Raw genomic sequence first — 19,566 nt, 5'->3', positions numbered from 1 at the left:
ATTTCTGGCATCTCCAAGTCTGAGTGCTCAAAACTGCAGTGAGCAAAACAGTTCTGAATTGTCGTACTGCTTATTTCTTGCCAAGTATCAGTGACAAACTATGCAGCCTGTTTCAAACTTGCCTGTTTGGCAAGGGTCTGAATTTTTTAAAAGTCAAAATAAAAAACAAAATTATTAAAAATCTCTGCTTTTTGGATTGGCATCTGTCAGCCAAATGGATAACATAACGTAAGCACAAGCAACTAACACTTTAAGCACATTGTAGTATCTAATGGACATATAAGTGCACATGACTGAAATTAAAGAGAAACTATTCAGCAACAGTCTCCTGTCCCAATTAAGTAGCATGGTGTCCTAAATAAGTGAAGGGAATCTTGGCTACTTTCTCGATTAGTATTTGTTTTTTTAAGAGTTGTCCGAAATAAGCAGCCCTGATTAACCAATGGCCCAATTAGACAGAATCTACCGGATTATTTAACACATTATTGCAAAGTAGTTCAAGAATTTTGCATCACAGAAAGATGGCAATGAACAAGTGCACATCTAGTTTGCAGAACATATCCTGTGCCCTTTTAAAATTCATTTTCAGATATTATCTGCATCCCAGCAAAAGGCTGTATGGATCTTGTTTCCACTGATAACAGCATTCCATATTCAAACAACAATTTGCATTTGGAACTTTTACATTTATGCCGTCTGGTTACAGTCACTTTCCAATGGAGATTTTTTAAATCCCCATTAAACCCTTTAATACATACCATTATCACCAACAGTGCAATTAAAATCTATTATGTTATTGCAGATTCTATAATTATGAAATTAGTTTTGTAATATTATCAGATTCCATCTACAAATGACAGCATTTTAAAGATAGCTTCTTGACCTGCACCATTTTTCATGTGAGACCAATACTGGAAAATGTGCACAATGTGCCTGATGAGGTCATTCATGTCAGAGTGAAATGGTGATCAATGTTTTCTTGTTCTTAAGTAGGATAGCGTGTTCGTTACATCGCTGAGCCACCTAAAGAAAACATTTTAATTAAATTATATTTCTATAATAATGAAGTATTTCCTCCCTACCTTTATGGAACTCAGGTACGTAACGATAACCACGCTGGCCATGATGAGTCAAGAAATTGGCAAAGTTCCCACTTATTGCAATTGCAAACACCAGAGTGGCACAGATCCAGAAGGGACCTGACAAACACAAATTTCTAAAATAAAGCATTTGTTTGTTTTTCCTAAGTATCAAATAACAGTAACAGATTTGTGACTTCATTTTCATAATATAGAAAAAATGTTCATTTCAGTTTTGGAATTTTTAGAAATACTATAGATTTCCTCAAAGATAATCACTATTTTTTTTTACAAAAGAAAACTTCTCTACAATCATATATATTAAAGGTATTAACTTGCAACTCAATGCAAAAATGCATGCAAATGTAGTTGAGAGGTTCATTTCTTCTGACCAAACATTAGAATGGGGAAGAAACGTGACTTAAATGATTTTGACCGTGAGATGATTGTTGGTGCCAGGCAGGGTGGTTTGGGAATCTCAGAAAATGATGGTCTGGGACTTTCATGTACAACAGTCTCTGGAGTTTACAGAGAGTGGTGCAAAAGAAATCAAACAACATCCAGTGAGCAGCAGTTCTGTAGACCATAAGATATAGGAACAGAAGTAGGCCATTCAGCCCATCGAGACTGCTCTGCCATTCAATCATGGGCTGATCTATTTGTTCCAGTCATCCCCACTCCCCTGCTTTCACCCCATACCCTTTGATGCCCTGGCTAATCAAGAACCTATCTGTCTCTGCCTTAAATGCACCCGATGACTTGGCCTCCACAGCCACTCGTGGCAACAAATTCCACAGATATACCACCCACTGACTAAAGTAATTTCTCCGCATCTCAGTTCTAAAAGGATGTCTTTCAATTCTGAAGTCGTGCCCTCTTATCCTAGAATTCCTACCATCGGAAATAAGTTTGCCATATCTAATCTGTTTAGGCCTTTTAACATTTGGAATGTTTCTATGAGATTTCCCCTCATTCTCCTGAACTCCAGGTGAATACAGCCCAAGAGCTGCCAGATGTTCCTCAAATGGTAACACTTTCATTTCTGGAATCATTCTTGTGAATCTTCTCTGAACCCTCTCCAATGTCACTATATCCTTTCTAAAATAAGGAGCCCAAAACTCCAAGTGTGGTCTCACAAGTGCCTTATAGAGCCTCAAAATCACATCCCTGCTCTTATATTCTACACCTCTAGAAATGAATGCCAACATTGCATTCGCCTTCTTCACAACTGACTCAGCCTAGAGGTTAACCTTTAGTGTATCCTGCACAAGGACTCCGAAGTCCCTTTGTATCTCTGCATTTTGAATTCTCTCCCCATATAAATTATAGTCTGCCCGTTTATTTCTTCCACCAAAGTGCATGACCATATAATTTCCAACGTTGTATTTCATTTGCCACTTCTTTGCCCATTCTCCTAAACTATCTAAGTCTCTCTGCAGGCTCTGTTTCCTCAACACTACCCACTCCTCCACCTGTCTTTGTATCATTGGCAAAATTAGCCACAAATCCATTGATCCCATAGTCCAAATCATTGACATACGTCCTAAAAAGCAGCGGTCCCAACACAGACCACTGTAGAACCCCACTTGGAACCGGCAACCAGCTAGAATAGGATCCCTTTATTCGTATTCTCTGTTTTCTGCCAATCAGCCAATGCTCCACCCACACTAGTAACTTCCCTGTAATTTCATGGGCTCTTATCTCGCTAAGCAGCCTCATGTGCGGCACCTTGTCAAGGGCTTTCTGAAAATCCAAGTACACTACTTCTACTGCATCTTCTTTGTCTACCCTGCTTGTAATTTCCTCAAAGAATTCCAGTAGGTTTGTCAGGCAGGATTTTCCTTTCAGGAAACCATGCTGGCTTTAGCCTATCTTGTCATGTGCTTCCAGGTACTCCGTAATCTCATCCCTAACAATCAATTCCAACAACTTCCCAGCCACTAACATCAGGCTAACATGTCTATAGTTCCCTTTTTCCTGCCTCCCACCCTTCTTAAATAGCAGAATAACATTTGCAATTTTCCAGTCACCTGGTACAATGCCAGAATATATCAATTCTTGAAAGATTATCGCTGATGTCTCCACAATCTCTCCAGCTACTTCCTTCAGAACCCGAGGGTGCATTCCATCAGGACCAGGAGATTTATCCACCCTCAGACCATTAAGCTTCCTGAGCACCTTCTCAGTCATAATTTTCACTGCACAAACTTCACTTCCCTGACATTCTTGAATGTCCGGTATACTGCAGACATCTTCCACTGTGAAGACTGGTGCAAAATACCCATACAGTTCTTCTGCCACCTCTGCATCTCTCATTACAATATTTCCAGTGACATTTTGTATTGGTCCTGTTATCTACCCTCGACTCTTTTTACCCTTTAGATACTTAAAAAAGCTTTTAGTATCTTCTTTGACATTAGTCGCCAGCTTCCTCTCATAATTCATCTTTTCCTTCTGAATGACCTTCTTAGTTTCCTTCTTTGAGTTTTTAAAAGCTCCCCAATCCTCTATCTTCCGACGAGCTCTGGCTTTCTTGTACGCCCTCTCTTTTGCTAAAACACTTCGTTAACGAGAGAGGTCAGAGGAAAATGGCCAGACAGTTCAAGCTGACAGGAAGATGACAGTAACTCAAATAACCACACGTTACAACAATGGTATGCAAAAGAGCATTTCTAAATGCGCATGTCGAACCTTGAAGTGGATGGGTTACAGTAGCAGAGGGCTACAGAACACACACTGTGTAGCCAGTTTAATAGGTACAGGAAATACCTAATAAAGTGGCTGCCGAGGGTTAATATGAAAGGGGGAAAAAAGGACATTTCATATTCAAGTTATTAATTTAAGACAAAGTTCTTTGTTTTTAAGATAACTATAATAAAACATATTCTTACCATACAGATCCGGATTACTGCGGATATATAACCTCACAAAGTTTTTTCCAGGAAGTGGTAAAAGGGAACCTTTTATTCTATCCAATACCTACAATGCAGAAAGGAAAAATTTGAGTTTAATTATTGTGCTATGTCAGAATTTTCAACTTCCTAATTAATTTCTTAGCAAGTTCAAAAAAAAACCCCAGGTAACTGCTAAGATAGATGACTTCATGCACAAAGGCAACAGGGATACCAAATTTGAATATAGTAGTTTGTGCAAGATTGGAAAAACAAACAAGCTTGGATTACAGTACCTAATCGTTGATTATTTGAACATTAATGTATGCCTACAAGAGATAAAACAGGATCAGGCTCTGTGATCGTGCAGAATTTTGTTGCCATTCACTGTTATGATCACATAAAAGGAATGGTCATTTGGGAAGAAGGGGTTGTGCACATTGATACCAGTAAATTGGTATCAGCCACAATCAAAACATGATGTAAATCAATACCCACAATGACAAGATGAAGATAAAGTAAGAAAATATTAAATAATATTATTAAACCTTGCTGTTTCATTATTATATAGTAATCAAAGATGGTAAAGAAATTTAATTCTGTCCCTACCTGGAAGGTGTCAACATCAAAAAATGTTTGATAATACTCAAAAGTCCAAAAAGGAGCACTTTTCTTTTGTCCTGCAAGCAACTAAAGAAAACAACAAATATTAACCACAAAACCTGATTAATATTTAAAATGTGGATAGTTTTGCTTTACAAAATAGAAATAAAATTCATTAAGAAATAGCAAAGTTGCTACATAACAGGGATGATGCAATAACTCAATTAAAATTTCATTTAAAAGCAACCAATATTATAATCCACCCTTAATTTGCCTATATTATATTCACAAACAGAAAAAAGAACCACATTCACTTGTGGTGTAACAATACAAAAAAGGACAACTAGATGCATTTCCAGTAAGAAATTTTATGGAAGGTTTTAATTTTAAGATACACTAAAGGTGATTAATAATGATAAAAATCGGGATATTTGACAATATTCTTTAACAATTTTGCACTTTATTGAAATAATTATATATTTTGTGGTACATAAGATATTGAACTTATTGTTCAATTACTACTACAAAATTACTCACCTCTGCCTTGTCAGAGTCTTCATTCTCCAACAAATCTTCATCTTCATCTTTTCCCAGTTCATCTGATGGACCTCTCTGATTTTTAGGCTTATCATTAGGATCCGTGATGCTTATTGTTGTGGCATCAGGATTTGCTGCCAATAGGTTTGTAGCATCATCAAACTCTACATTAAAACACAGATGAATGAAAGATTATAAAAGTATTATAAACCATCTGAATACTCTTAATGTTGCTGGAAATTTTATTTATGTTAAAGCTCTACAAATGGTCATTATTGTTGCAAACTAACTGTGGTAAATACATTACTAAATTAATAAAATGGGCCAGGGATAATACAAAAATAATTGTGATAGGCACTAGCAATTTACTTCTTATCCATTCCACCATAGTTCTGATAATGGATTGTAATAGATTTCTGAAAGGCAATGAGCCAATTCATGAACACTGCCTCACTATTTTTGCACTACTTAATTAATTTTAATATCTTTCTCACTGTAATGTGCTATGGGTAATCATAGGTAATTTCTAAAGAAAGTACATGTTCGGCACAGCATTGCGGGCTGAAGGGCCTGTATTGTGCTGTAGGTTTTCTATGTAACTTATAATATTTTTAAGTATTGCACTGTTCTGCTGCTGCAAAACAAATTTCACGATATATGTCAGTACTATTAAAACTAATTCTGATTCTGTCTAGAGATGTTAACTAGCTTCATCAGAGGGCTTCAATTCAATCTATGCATTTATCAAGAAGTTAAACAATTTCATTATTTGAATTAGATTTATATTTTGTCTCTGTATTAAATATCACGTAACTACACTACAAGAAACTGCAAAAAAAAAAGGAGTTACTTAAAAACATGAGTGGTGGTGGTGCTGGTGGTAGGTTGGGGGGTGGGGGGAGTCATAGAACACCAAAACAGGTCCTTCAGCCGACTAAATCTGTACCATCCGTTATGCACCTTGTATCTCAAATTCTGTACCTAGCAACTGCCCCAGATTACACCTCTCACCTACACACTAGGGGCATGTGACAGTGGTGGGATGTGTGAGAGAAAACCAAAGAACCAGGAGGAAACCTACAGGGTCACATGAAGAATGTACAAAAACATCAAATATAATCAACATATCAAGACTGATAAATGTTGTTCAGATAATCAGATGTTAATAAATCATTTCAAAAATATTTCAAAATTAGCAGCTCAAGGGCAGAACTTTGTCATAAAGACGATTGAAACAAATTAAATTAATAGTTTTAGAAGGTATTGACGAGTGAAAATTCAAGAGCTACTGTGATTCAAACAAGCATCTCTGCATTAAAACAAAATCATAAAATAAATTACCTCGGAACTGCAAATCATCTGCAGCTGCCATTTACGTGATTGTCAGAACTATCAACTTATGAACAGACCTTTAGTTTCTGTAACATTAACAAATGACATATTCAGCTTTGTGAGAGATGAGGCCTTACTCAGATAAAGCTTCACCTTAACACAATGTAGTTACTTACAGTACTTGGGATATTAAATATCACAAAAGTTAATATTAAAATTAGCCGTAGCATAAATTGATAATAAGAGGCACGTATGATTAAATGTTGAGATTCTGTGCTTGTATAGCACATGAGCTAACATTTTTTACTCGATAAAGAATTCATTGCATTACTGCAACAATGGATAACAAAGCAAATTAATTAAACGTCCCAGAGTTATCCACACCACTTAAAGCAGACAATTTTCGGTATCAGTAATGATGATCAAGAATATGACAAATAGATCAAAAAAGGTTGCAGGCGCTGGACAGAAAAGGGGCCCTCATTAAAATGGCACCTTTAATTATGAGGAAGGTAAAAGGCTTGTTGCCTGCATCCGTCGATCCATAATCCTTGTTGGCAATTGAGGGGGGCGTTTTATGATGGTAAGTTCCAGTTCGACTGTGATGCCTCTACTGTTGTGACAGGCTAGTTTACGAACAGACAGTCTGTCAACCTGATCGTCCAAGATCAGGCATGAAGAGCGGCCATTCAGATAAAGTAGTACGTCAGTAGCACTAGTAAAACAGGTGTGGGGCTGAATGACCGATGGATGAGGAAAAATAGAGGTTCCCACCGATTCCCAACATTTACGTAAAAGTATTTGGTTCCAAAGGAAGGGAACTATGATGGAGACCCTAACAACCCCCACCCTTTCCTTTGCCATGGAGACAGGGCGCGGGCCTCCCTCACCGCGGCAGAAGTTCACAGACAATCCCCTCCTGACAGCGACCGTATTTGTATTCACTGTCTGAATCCAGGGGCCGAGCCGGAGTAGGTCCGGCCACCACGCAGTACTGGTCGAATCTGAGCTGAGCTTAGGCCGCAGTGACGCGTCAGCGTCAACTCCTTCTTAAAGGCATTGTCACTCAACTCACTCACCACAGACTTTAATATGCCGACAGATAATTCCCCACTTATACACCTGAACAATGCTCCTGCACCGCGGCAAAGTGCAAAAGACAAAATAGCTGGCTTTGTTTAGGCTCTACTTTTTAAAACTTACTTATAATGAAGTCGTTTTATCCTATATTCTACTATTTTTTTTCGTTGATCTTCAATAAATTGTTTTAGATCTCTAAATGCTTACGCCCTGCCAGGGTCAAAGGGTCATATTTTACATAAGTATAAATACTGGCGCTGCTAGCTTTTGTGTCCATTGGAGCAGCTAGCTTTTTGCAGAGATGGGGAAATTAGTGGTGTACGTAAAGAGTTTGAGCTTGCTAATATTTTTTTGCTTGCAAGCATTAGTTGGTAAATTTATGCTGCTTCTCTTTCCTGAAACTGTGAAGAAAGTCATGCTGAAATCTGGATTGAAAACATTCATGACTCAAAATCCAAAATTCAAATACGAAGACTGGGGACCAACATTTTTCACTTTCAGCACCGTGAAAGCAGTAGCCAAAATTCTATTGACAAATATTGGAGATGAAGCTTTCGAGGGCGCCTTTGCGCCCAATACACGAGTTATTGACTTCGACAACAAAGAACATCGAGTGCTTGATTTCTCGAGGGGTCTGTATGAGTTACACGTAATAACGTTCGGGGCTTGTGAAAACAGTAATGTGTTCGCGTATTTTTAGTTCAATAAGTGCATTTGATCTCTGTAATATATATTTTAAATGTAACATAATTCTTTCATGAAGGCAGGCTTAGATTCGAAACACCTAAGCGCAAACTAAACTGCATCTTGTTGGTGGCCAAATGTCAAATATATGAAGCTGAACTTTCTGATAACACAAAAACAGGAATTCTGCAGATGCTGGAAATTCAAGCAACACACATCAAAGTTGCTGGTGAACGCAGCAGGCCAGGCAGCATCTATAGAGGCGCAGTCGACGTTTCAGGCCGAGACCCTTCGTCTCGGCCTGAAACGTCGACTGCGCCTCTTCCTATAGATGCTGCCTGGCCTGCTGCGTTCACCAGCAACTTTGATGTGTGTTGCTTTCTGATAACAGCTCGTTTACATGTAGACAAACGTTCAAAAGCGTATCAATGGGACAAACAAAAAACAACGTAATTTGGGGCATTGGTTTTAAGAAGGTTAAATTACTTTAAGGCTTTTATGGTCCTACATAGCTCTACCAAAGGGCGCAGCATTCCATGTTCGTGTTTGGTCTTGTGTGAGATTTACCAAAATAAACGCCGTATTTATTCAGCGTATTTTTATGCAACAAAAGTCATGTTCATCACGTCCATAACCGCTGCCTTAAGTAATTTGAGCAATTCCTCCCATAACGATAGAATAGATATAACCAAGCTACATTTCGCTACCTTTGAGCAATGGAGCATGCTATACATTAAAAAAAACAAAAACTTGTATTTCGAGTGCCTTTCAGGCGCTAAAAATGAGCAAGATCAAACAAAATCTGGGGCAGCCACATTAGCATTTAGTTGTAGAGAATGTCTTGGAGCAGGAAAGTGAGGGAGAATTTCAAAGTGGTAGTTCCAGAGTTTTGGCAGCTGAACATAGATCCATCAATGTTTGAGCAATTGAATTAGGGATTGGAAACATTGTATATTTTGGACAATTACAGGGTCGAAGGAGAACAAAAAATGGGTAGTATCTTCACTTAAAAATGGAACATGTTCTGTTACTTTGTCGTGTAAGGTTATATAAAATGGCTTTAAGTTTAAATAAGATGAACGTTGTACTTAAGATTCCTCCTTCGACCAATCGTGTTTTTTTTTACATGGAGGTTGAATTGGCCCATGGAATGTGTAGCAACAATCTCCAGTAGATATTCTATGGGCACACATCTCCATTTTTGTGTGTTAACCATGTCTAAGGTAATTGCATATGGTTGTCAGAATAACTTAAATTTCTTAGTGACTTGCTTTAGAGGAATTACTATTTTAGCAATTTTCCTCATGCCTGACTTTGTACTTATGGAATCGTAAACTAAAATTGACCCTGTCTCTTCCATTTCGCGCACATCTACTCTTTCCTCATCCTCCTGCCACACTACCAGAGATGGGGCTCCTCTTTTCCTCACCTACTACCCCACCAGCCTTCGTGTCCAGCACATAACTCTCCAAAACACAAAATACTCTGCAGATGCTGGGGTCAAAGCAACACTCATAACACGCTGGAGGAACTCAGCAGGTCGGGCAGCATCCGTGGAAACGATCCGTCAACATTTTGGGCCAGAACCCTTTGTCAGGACCGGCCCGAAACGTTGACTGATCATTTCCACGGATGCTGCCTGACCTGCTGAGTTTCTCCAGCGTGTTGTGAGTGTTGCATAATTCTCCAAAACTACTGCCTTCTCCCTCTTTCTTTCCTTGGGTTGGAGGAACAAAACCTTGAATTCCATTAGAATAGCCTCCAACCTGATGGCATGACTATCGATTTCTTAAACTTCCAGTAATGCCACTTCTTCCCTGCCCCCTCCAGAATTTGCCATCGCCTTTTTTGCCCCCTCATGTTATCTCCATGCTCACCCATATCCTCACTTTGGTGCTCCCCCCTCCCCCCTTTCTCTTCCAGGGTCTTCTGTCTCTTTCACCAATCAACTTCCTAGCTCTGTGCTTCATCCCTCCCCCTCCAGGTTTCACCTATCGCCTGGCACTTCTCTCTCCCTTCCCCCATCTTTCAAATCTACTCAACGTTTTCCCCCCAGTCCTGTCGACTGTGCTTTTTTTCCCCTGTGGTTGCTGCCTGGCCTGCTGAGTTCCTCCAGCATTTTGTGTGTTGCTCGGATTTTCAGCATCTGCAGACTTCTTCTTGTCTCTAAACTGATGCTTTAAAATGTATCAATTTAAAAACTGTCCCAATTAATCCCACTTTCAGCTGCATTCTCCACAACCTTGATTGTTTTCTCTATGTCGTGTTCTTTCATAACTTTGGTGCCACCTGTGAAAGAGCAAAGTAATTCATTGTGTATAAGATGAATATTTTTTTTCTTTTCCAGTTGTATTTCCCAATTGTTCTAAATCTCTGAAAAATGAAAAAAAGTTTCTGAATTCTTTGGTTACAGTCTCATCATGCACTATTTTCATATTATCCATCCAATGTGATCTTCTTTGACAGGTAATATTTATACTGTAAATTGTATGTCCAGAGCTTTCTTTTAAATAGATTTACTTTCCCACCCTCCCCCCAGATAATCGACTACTGGTGTTGAATTTTGGAAGTTGCACCTGACCTCCGTTTCTTTTTCGCTTTGATGAGTTCAAAAATCTTGTCAAAGACTTCAAATCTGTGGCTGATTTTCTTATTGTCTACATTGAAGAAGCGCATGCTACAGGTATGAATAGATTCCCAGAGAAAGAAATCCTTTTCTGTGATTTGCTGCTCTTACATACGATTTTAAAGCTGTATCTTCGGTATGCACAAAGCTGCTCATCATCCATGCTCGCCAATTACCCTTGGGAAGGTGGTGGTCAAGTCAAGTTTGTTGTCAGGTATGGTGAGGTACAAGAACAGTGAAAAGCTTGCAGCAGCATAGACGCAGATTCAGAGGACATAAGTTGTACATAATTTTGTCTAAGACATTAAAGTGAAAACACACACACTCAGTAGCAAGCCCATGGTAGTACAAGAGGAATTCTGTTTTGCTGAAGTAGGATGAGGGTTTTGGCAGATTGGTTCAAGAACCTGATGGCTTCTGTATCTGCTGCTTGACTGTAACAGCAAGTTACAGGTGATGAGGATTCCTTGATGAAAGTTGCTGCTTCTGAGGTGGCTCTTCATTTAAATGCTTACAGTGGTGGGGAGAGTTGCTCTCGTGCTGGCAGTACTTCCTGCAGCCTCTTGCATTCCTGTGCGTTGGAATTATTATACCAGGAGATGATTCAGCCAGCCAGGATGTAGAATATTCAGCTTCCTGAACCAGCCATTCTAGTGATCATGGGTTCCTGGTACTTAGACATACTGAAAATGACTTTTTTTCAATATACTGCCAAGGTAGGATATGTGACCTAAAGGGGAACGTGCAGGTGGTGTCCTCAATATGCTTGCTACTCTTGTCAAGCTTGGTGGTAGAGGTCATATGTTTTGGAGCTGCTTTCAGGTTAGATTAGGCAAGTAACTGCAGATGGCACCGTACTGCTATTTTGGTACCAGTAGTATGTCAGCTAAGTGGTTTGCTTTGTCCTGGATGATACTGAACTTGCATCAAAACAGATATCTCATTGCTCTTTTGATTTGAGCATTGCAGATGTTTAGAAGCTTTGGCATCTCAGATCCCCTGTCTCTGAGCTGCTCCTCGAGCCACACTTTATCTTAAAAACTAAGTTTTTAGTCAGTCCCCCTTGAAGGTTGATGGTGTGGAACCCTGCAACAGTGATTGCATTAAATGTCAAGGGTAGATGGTTGAATTCTCCCAAATAGAGATGGTGATTGCTTGCTACTTTGGTGTGACTGTTAAATGCTACTTATCAACTCATACCTGCACATTGTCCAGGTCCTGCTGCATGAAGATCTGAACTACTTTATTTACAGAAGTTGTAAATGGAATTGAATATCGTACAGTTGCCAGCAATCATCTCCATTAACCATATCATAGAAAGGAGGTCATAGGTGAAGCAGTTGAAGATGGTTGGGCTGGGGACACTGCTCTGAGGTATGGCTGTTGTACTTTAGTTCAAGTGTTAGAAAAAAAGATTTGTAACCACAATTATCTTTCTTAGTTATAGATTTCACTCACATCTTTAACTGGTGGAAATGTAAAACCAAGTTTTGTGTTATCTCACTATTATTACTGCCTGTTTTATCTTTTACCTTACTTAATTATACCCTTGGCTTTTCAATCATTTATTTAGCATCTTTGCAAATGTTTCATTATAAATCATCTCAGTTTTTATCTCCAAACAAAAATGACAATTTTTGTGAGGTCCTTTATATTGATTACTTCATTTTATTACTTGTTTGTTTCAGATGTCTGGGCATTCAAGAACAATGTGGATATTAAAAAACATCAAACATTAAATGATCGTATCAATGCAGCAAGGATCTTGCTAAAAGAGGAGCCTCCCTGTCCAATTGTAGTTGACTCTATGGATAATATGACTTGTGCTAAATATGGAGCCATGCCAGAGAGACTGTACGTGGTGCTCAATGGCAAAATCATTTACAAGGTAACTGAGTATCCTGACACTCAAACGTTACTTTGTATGTTAAATCCATCCTTAATTCCAAATCAGTAGCTTCACTGCTAGTCTTTTATCAGACATTTTGTTTCTACCCAAGTACAATGCAAAGGCTAATGCACTCTAATTTGTACCTTACCTGTTCCTGAGGGAGTTGGTTAATACTAGATAAGCTAAATTATTTATTTAGAGATACAGCACGGTAATAGGCCCTTCTGCCCAACAACCCGCACTGCACAGTAACACCCATGTACGAGTTGGGTGGTTAATTGGCCACATCTTCGGAATGTGGGAGGAAACCTATATGGTCACGGGGAGAACGTACAAACTCCTTGCAAGATGGCAGCAGGAAGTGAACCCATATCACCAGCACTATAACAGTGTTGCACTAAACTCTAAGCCACTGTGCTGCCCCTAATGAAAATAAATTTCAAACCTAAAAAGTCTGGTTTTTATCCATGACATTCCCACTGCTGCTTGCAAGGAGTTTCTATGTTCTTCCCATATCGTGTGGTTCAAGGATGTACCAGTTGGTAGGGTAATTGGACATTGTAAATTGTCCCATGATTAGGATAGGATTAAATTGGGGGATTGCTGGATGGCATGGCTCAAAGGGCCAGAAGGCCTAGTCCGCACTATGTCAATAAACAAGCAAATTAATTAAATTTTAAAAAATTGATAAGACTGTAAGATATAGGAGCAGAATTAGGCCATTTGGCCCATTGAGTTTGCTCTGCCATTTCATCATGGCTGATCCACTTTTCCTTCTGAATTCCAGTGAATACAAGCCCACAGCCATCAGACACTGAGTTTGAGAGTTCAATCCTGGAATCATTTCCGTGAACCTCCTTTGAACGCTCAAGTTTCAGCACATCCTTTCTAAGATAAGGGGCCCAAACCTGCTCTCAATACTTTAAGTGAGGCTTCATCACTGCTTTATAAAGCTTCAACACTGCATCTTTGCTTTTGTATTCTTGTCCACTTGAAATGAATGCTAATATCGCATTTGCCTTGCTCATCAGACTCGACCTGCAAATTTACCTTTAGGGAATCCTGCACAAGGACTTCCAAGTCCCTTTACATCTCAATTGATTGTGTTTTCTCTCTGATTAGAGGAGGATGTAAGCAAGGTAAGGGAGGGTCTTGGGACTTGGCATGGTGCCAGAAGTTGGCAAGACTAAAATAGCACAGTTGAGTAAATTCACAATTGAGCTTTCTAAATTGGGAAAATGTAAACATGGAATTTTACATTTTGCGCATGTCTTTTGTGATTGAATAGAAAAACTCAAAAGGAAAGATTGTGTAAATATGAGAAGGATGAGGGGGAAAATAAAATCAATGGTTTCCAAAAAATGTGGTGAACTGGATTTTAAAAGAATGATGGGGGAGATCTCATTGAAACCTATCGAATATTAAAAGGCCCAGATAGAGTGGAACTGGGGAGAATGTATCTTGTATTGGGGGACTTTAGTACCTCGAGGGCACAGCCTCAGAATAGAAGATTGTCCCTTTGGAACAGAGATGAGGAGGAAGTTCTTTCACCAGCAAGTGGTGAAACTGGAATTTTGTTGCTTCATATGGCTGTGGAGGCCAAATCACTTTGTATATTTAAAGCAGAGTTTGATAGGTTCTTGAATGGTAGGGATATCAAAGGTTACAGGGAAAGAACAGGAGAATGGGGCTCAGAGGGATAATAAATCAGCCAAGATGGGATGCTGGAGCAGACTCAATGGACTTAATGGCCTAATTCTGCTCCTGTGTCATGTGGTCCTGTAAATGCGTTTTTGACTTTTCAATCCAAGTTTACCAGTAGAATTAACTTGCTCAAATTTAAAGAAAACTGTACCAAATAGCAGGATACTATTTCAAAATCGTTTTGAATAACTGGTTTTTACATGTTGTTGATGCTATTGACACAATGAATCTACAGCGAGTGAGGCCGACCATGGATGTTGCATCCTACCTGTCTATATGATACACAAGCCAGGACAGTACAATATGGAGAGCAAGCTGTTGCCCATGCAGCAGCTCCCCCTCTCCATGCAGCTGATGAATCCAAAGGAATGGCAGAAACTGATACAGCTTGACACCAGCTGCATCTCAGGAACTGCCAGTCAATTAGGGACCCCAGCCTCTGATTTTTCTTTGGGGTTTACTCCTGAAGCCTTCCCCGTGAGTGGGTATTGCCACAAGACAGGCGGTTTGAGATCAGAGATTTCCTCCTAGGTGGGATGCTAACCATGGGTAACAAGCCATGCTCAAAAGTAAGGAGGCATGGGATCCAAGGGGACGTTGCTTTGTGGATCCAGAACTGGCTTGCCCACAGAAGGCAAACAGTGGTTGCAGACGGGTCATATTCTGCGTGGAAGTCGGTGACCAGTGGCGTCCCTCAGGGATCTGTTCTGGGACCCCTACTCTTCGTGATTTTTATAAAGAACCTGGATGAGGAGGTGGAGGGATGGATTAGTAAGTTTGCTGATGACACAAAGGTTGGAGGTGTTGTGGATAGTGTGGAGGGCTGTCAGAGGTTACAGCGGGACATTGATAGGACGCAAAACTGGGCTGAGAAGTGGCAGATGGAGTTCAACCCAGATAATGAGGTGGTTCACTTTGGTAGGTCAAATATGATGGCAGAATATAGTATTAATGGTAAGACTCTTGGCAGTGTGGAGGATCAGAGTGATCTTGGGGTCTGAGTCTATAGGACGCTCAAAGCAGCTGCACAGGTTGACCCTGTGGTTAAGAAGGCATCCGGTGCATTGGCCTTCATCAATTCTGGGATTGAGCTTAAGAGCCGAGAGGTAATTTTTGGTACATGGGCCTTTATTAATCAAAGAATCGAGTATGAGCTGGAATGTTATGATGAGTTTGTATAAGGCATTGGTGAGGCCGAATCTGGAGTATTGTGTTCAGTTTTGGTCACCAAATTACAGGAAGGATATAAATAAGGTTGAAAGAGTGCAGAGAAGGTTTATAAGGATGTTGCCGGGACTTGAGAAACTCAGTTACAGAGAAAGGTTGAAAAGGTTAGGACTTTATTCCCTGGAGTGTAGAAGAATGAGGGGAGATTTGATAGAGGTATATAAAATTATGATGGGTATAGATAGAGTGAGTGCAAGCAGGTTTTTTCCACTGAGGCAAGGGGAGAAAAACACCAGAGGACATGGGTTTAGGGTGAGGGGGGAGAAGTTTAAAGGGAACATTAGGGGGGGCTTCTTCACACAGAGTGGTGGGAGTATGGAATGAGCTGCCAGATGAGGTGGTAAATGCCGATTTTTTTTAACACTTAAGAATAAATTGGACAGATACATGGATGGGAGGTGTATGGAGGGATATGGTCCGTGTGCAGGTCAGTGGGACTAGGCAGAAAATGGTTTGGCACAGCCAAGAAAGGCCAAAAGGCCTGTTTCTGTGCTGTAGTTTCTATGGTTATGGTTTCTATGGTAATGTTGCAGCCTATATAGGACCCTGGTCAGACCCCACTTGGAGTATTGTGCTCAGATCTGGTCGCCTCACTACAGGAAGGATGTGGAAACCATGGAAAGGGTGCAGAGGAGATTTACAAGGATGTTGCCTGGATTGGGGAGCATGCCTTATGACAACAGGTTGAGTGAGCTTGGCCTTTTCTCCTCGGAGTGACGGAGGATGAGAGGTTACCTGTTAGAGGTGTATAAGATGATGAGAGCCATTGATTGTGCAGATTGTCAGAGGCTTTTTCGCAGGGCTGAGATAGTTGCCACAAGAGGACACAGGTTTCAGGTGCTGGAGAGTAGGTACAGGGGAGATGTCGGGGTAAGTTTTTTTTGTAATGCAGAGAATGGTGAATGCGTGGAATGGGCTGCTGGCAATGGTGATGGAGGCAGATACGATAGGGTCTTTTAAGAGACTTTTGGATAGGTACATGGAGCTTGGAAAAATAGAGGGCTATTGGTAAGCCTAGTAATTTCTAAGGTAGGGACATGTTCAGCACAACTTTGTGGGCCGAAGGGCCTGCATTGTGCAGTAGGTTTTCTATATTTCTATGAGCCCTTTCTGCCCAGAGCGACTGGTTTTAAGGCACCAGTAACCCACTTTTGCCCTTTCTCTTGCCAGTAGAAAGTGTTCCACCCAGCTTAGTAGCTAAGCCACACATGAAGGCAAGGAGCTGGACTTAGTTGTCAGACACTATTTGGGACGCAAACCATTAGGAGCATTTAATAGGTACTGGAACCTTAACCCCACCACCACAACCCCCTGCCCACCCAGCACATTAAATTGCCATTATTTTCCATTAATTTGTCATAAAATGGAACTTTAGGGTTACAGACTCAAAGATGTCTTGTGTTTCTAGCAGTAATCACGGAGTAAAATGTTACTGAAGAGAAGAGTGAGACAAATTGATCTGTCACAGGTATGAATCAGACAAGGCAGATCAAAACACTGTCAATCTCTGAAAGCAATGGTGCTTAATTTCTCATAACTATATATTTACATGTATTTCAGGGTGACGTGGGACCTTGGGGATACAAACCAGAAGAAGTACGATTAATTTTGCAAAACCAAAGTTAAACCACATGTTGGCAGAGTTTTCAGTACTGGTATAATCTACTGAGAAAGCTTTCTTTGACTTTTTCATATGATCAAGCCTAATTGTATATTGATCTGAGTAGTTTTCATTTTCATCTTGATAATTTTCTCAGTTTGAATTGCTATGACTGGGATATGATGGTTTGAAAATGAGGACAGGTAACTTTGTATTTTATGTTTTAATATAAATTGTACTAATTACTAAAAGTTTAAATGAAATTTTCAGTTAGGGCTGGTGGTGGGATATGCTTGATAAATTACTGCTTTCTGAAACATTCAATTTCACAATACTAACAAATGAAAAAGAACGGATTCCTGTTTTCAAATGTTTTTATTGTGAAGCAACATCAGCTTAAAGTACAATGCTGCTTTTTTTCTTTTATAACAACATAATGAAAGTCAAATGAATGTATACATAGTAAACAAGCAAAAAGCAAAGGAAACCCTACCACTTTGTCTCCTTTCCCCTTCCCAGCCCTACCCTCCCCTCACCCCTCCTGTATGTGCTGTTTGGGTCCCACCGCCCCCCACACTTGGGTGCTAAACTTGGGTTTAGCATCCCCAATGCTAAACCCAAGTACACTTTACAACACCTGGGTTTTGCTTTCAGTATGTGGAACACAAGAATGCTTACCATTTACCACATAATTCAAATAATTCACCACCATTCTCTCCTACTAAAGTGGACAACAATTATGAATGTTGCATGCATCTGCCAATTCTTTGTGCACTTGTTCAAACTCTAAATCACCTCGAGCCTCCTTGCAACTCAATTCCACTAAATTTTATATTAATGTCAAACTTCAGGTAATTAAATTTCTTCCCTCATCTAAATCATTGATATATTGTGAAGAGCTAAGGCCCAAATACTGATTATGGTGCTATTTATAATTATTATTGCCAGTCATTTTATTCCAATTGTGACACTTGTCAACCAATTTTTGATCATGCCATTATTCTAATAATCATGCTCTTTAGTTTTTAAAGGCAAAGGTTAGAGTGTAAAGTTATCTGAAAATTCATGTACAGCACATCCATTGGCTTTCCACTATTTTTACTTTTTTTTATTTTAAACAATTTTGCAGTGTAATCTAGTACATTGATCAGATGACTTCCTTTCCAGAAATCCATGCCAATTTCTCATGTTAACAAATCTTATTTTCCTGCTTCTTTTCCATCCATTTTTTCAAATTTCTAGAATTTAAAAACCCAATCATAACGATTATTCTGCTTCACTTAGCATTTAACAAGTTTGGAACGTCAACCACTAGGGGTGTAATGATTTTAGCTATGTTATTTATGAAGATTGCAGCCAAAATTAAGGCTGTAGTCTAATGTTGTGAAATATGGCTAAGATCATTTAAATCTGTGGATGAAGTTTTTTTTATTCTGGACTATTAAACAATTATTCTACACATACTTTGCATATCTGTGTATTTAAAAGGAGTGAAATTTTTTAATTATATCTGAATTATTATAAAGCTGTTTCAATCCATTCTGATGAGTTGAAACAATTTTGAAATAAAGTATCTTCAGTTTGAAAATGTTTCAATGCACCATTTGGATTTTGATCAAATATTTTCCAGAATGACCAATAAAGGCTGTAATGTTGCAAAGCCATGAGTTTATTCAGAAGAATAAGAATGTACATAACATTAATTGCTTAACAAACCTGGACTTCACAATTCAATCTTCCCCTTTACAAAGTTAACAGTTGTGTTCTATGGACTTAAGTGATTTCCTCTGTACCTTCTACTGTCACTTTGTGTACTGATGGTCAAAATGGTCAAAAGCTGATTTAATAACAAATCCTACATGTGTCGCCCTTGTTCCATCCAGCTGCAAAGAAAAGATTTCTTTAATTCACTTTAAAATAAAATGCTGCTTCACCAGTAGCTTAACAGTCGAGTGAAGAAAACTGCATATGAGCCCTTTTCTATGTTCAGTTAGTTTGTTACAACTAGTATAACAAAAGAAACAACAATCTGGTTGGGTATCTGGGTAAGTGCATGCTGCCAGGAGTTCATGTTACAGTCTATTGAACTATACTGGAAAATTCACGTTCAGGGTAAAAACAAATTTCAAAGTTGACTATCTCAAATTATTGTAAAAGAAGCTAGATTCTGAATACTGATGCACAGCAAAACCCACCCTTTCATAAGAGAGTAAAACCAAATTGGTTTTGAGAGAAAAAACCTATAAGTTAATGTCACAGCAGTATTTCAGTTAAATATTTTGCATTTCAACTCTTGTACCCCTGTATTACTG

General features: G+C 39.3%; 2 protein-coding genes and 1 pseudogene across 4 annotated transcripts in view; 1 reads left to right on the top strand and 2 right to left on the bottom strand.

The window, feature by feature from the left end:
• The window catches only part of LOC134354755 (protein YIPF1-like), a 34,542-nt gene extending 27,074 nt beyond the window's left edge, over nucleotides 1–7,468 (bottom strand). The window contains exons 1-6 of one of the 3 annotated variants that reach the window (XM_063063963.1): nucleotides 7,333–7,468; nucleotides 6,452–6,528; nucleotides 5,111–5,274; nucleotides 4,580–4,660; nucleotides 3,971–4,058; nucleotides 1,083–1,199 (exon numbers count right to left, since the gene is read on the bottom strand). In XM_063063963.1, coding sequence (XP_062920033.1) covers nucleotides 1,083–1,199; nucleotides 3,971–4,058; nucleotides 4,580–4,660; nucleotides 5,111–5,274; nucleotides 6,452–6,482 — 481 coding nt within the window. In that variant the 5' untranslated portion in view covers nucleotides 6,483–6,528; nucleotides 7,333–7,468. Of the gene's footprint in view, nucleotides 1–1,082; nucleotides 1,200–3,970; nucleotides 4,059–4,579; nucleotides 4,661–5,110; nucleotides 5,275–6,451; nucleotides 6,529–6,618; nucleotides 6,637–6,937; nucleotides 7,131–7,332 lie in introns of those variants that run through there. The other 2 variants (XM_063063964.1, XM_063063965.1) reach the window with 2 other exon arrangements.
• Nucleotides 7,469–7,794: 326 nt separating this feature from the next.
• Nucleotides 7,795–19,051, top strand: LOC134354754 (type I iodothyronine deiodinase-like). The gene is made up of 4 exons (XM_063063962.1): nucleotides 7,795–8,154; nucleotides 10,746–10,889; nucleotides 12,521–12,720; nucleotides 17,215–19,051. The coding sequence occupies exons 1-4, from the start codon at nucleotides 7,824–7,826 to the stop codon at nucleotides 17,278–17,280; spliced, it is 741 nt and encodes a 246-aa protein (XP_062920032.1). The 5' UTR covers nucleotides 7,795–7,823; the 3' UTR covers nucleotides 17,281–19,051.
• A 63-nt stretch (nucleotides 19,052–19,114) lies between these two features.
• LOC134354525 (protein YIPF1-like) overlaps nucleotides 19,115–19,566 on the bottom strand; it is a 34,808-nt pseudogene continuing 34,356 nt past the window's right edge.

Source organism: Mobula hypostoma, chromosome 12 (genome assembly GCF_963921235.1).
Source record: "Mobula hypostoma chromosome 12, sMobHyp1.1, whole genome shotgun sequence".
In the NCBI taxonomy this organism is placed as follows: Eukaryota; Metazoa; Chordata; class Chondrichthyes; order Myliobatiformes; family Myliobatidae; genus Mobula; species Mobula hypostoma.
This window is presented reverse-complemented; position numbering and strand designations above follow the sequence as displayed.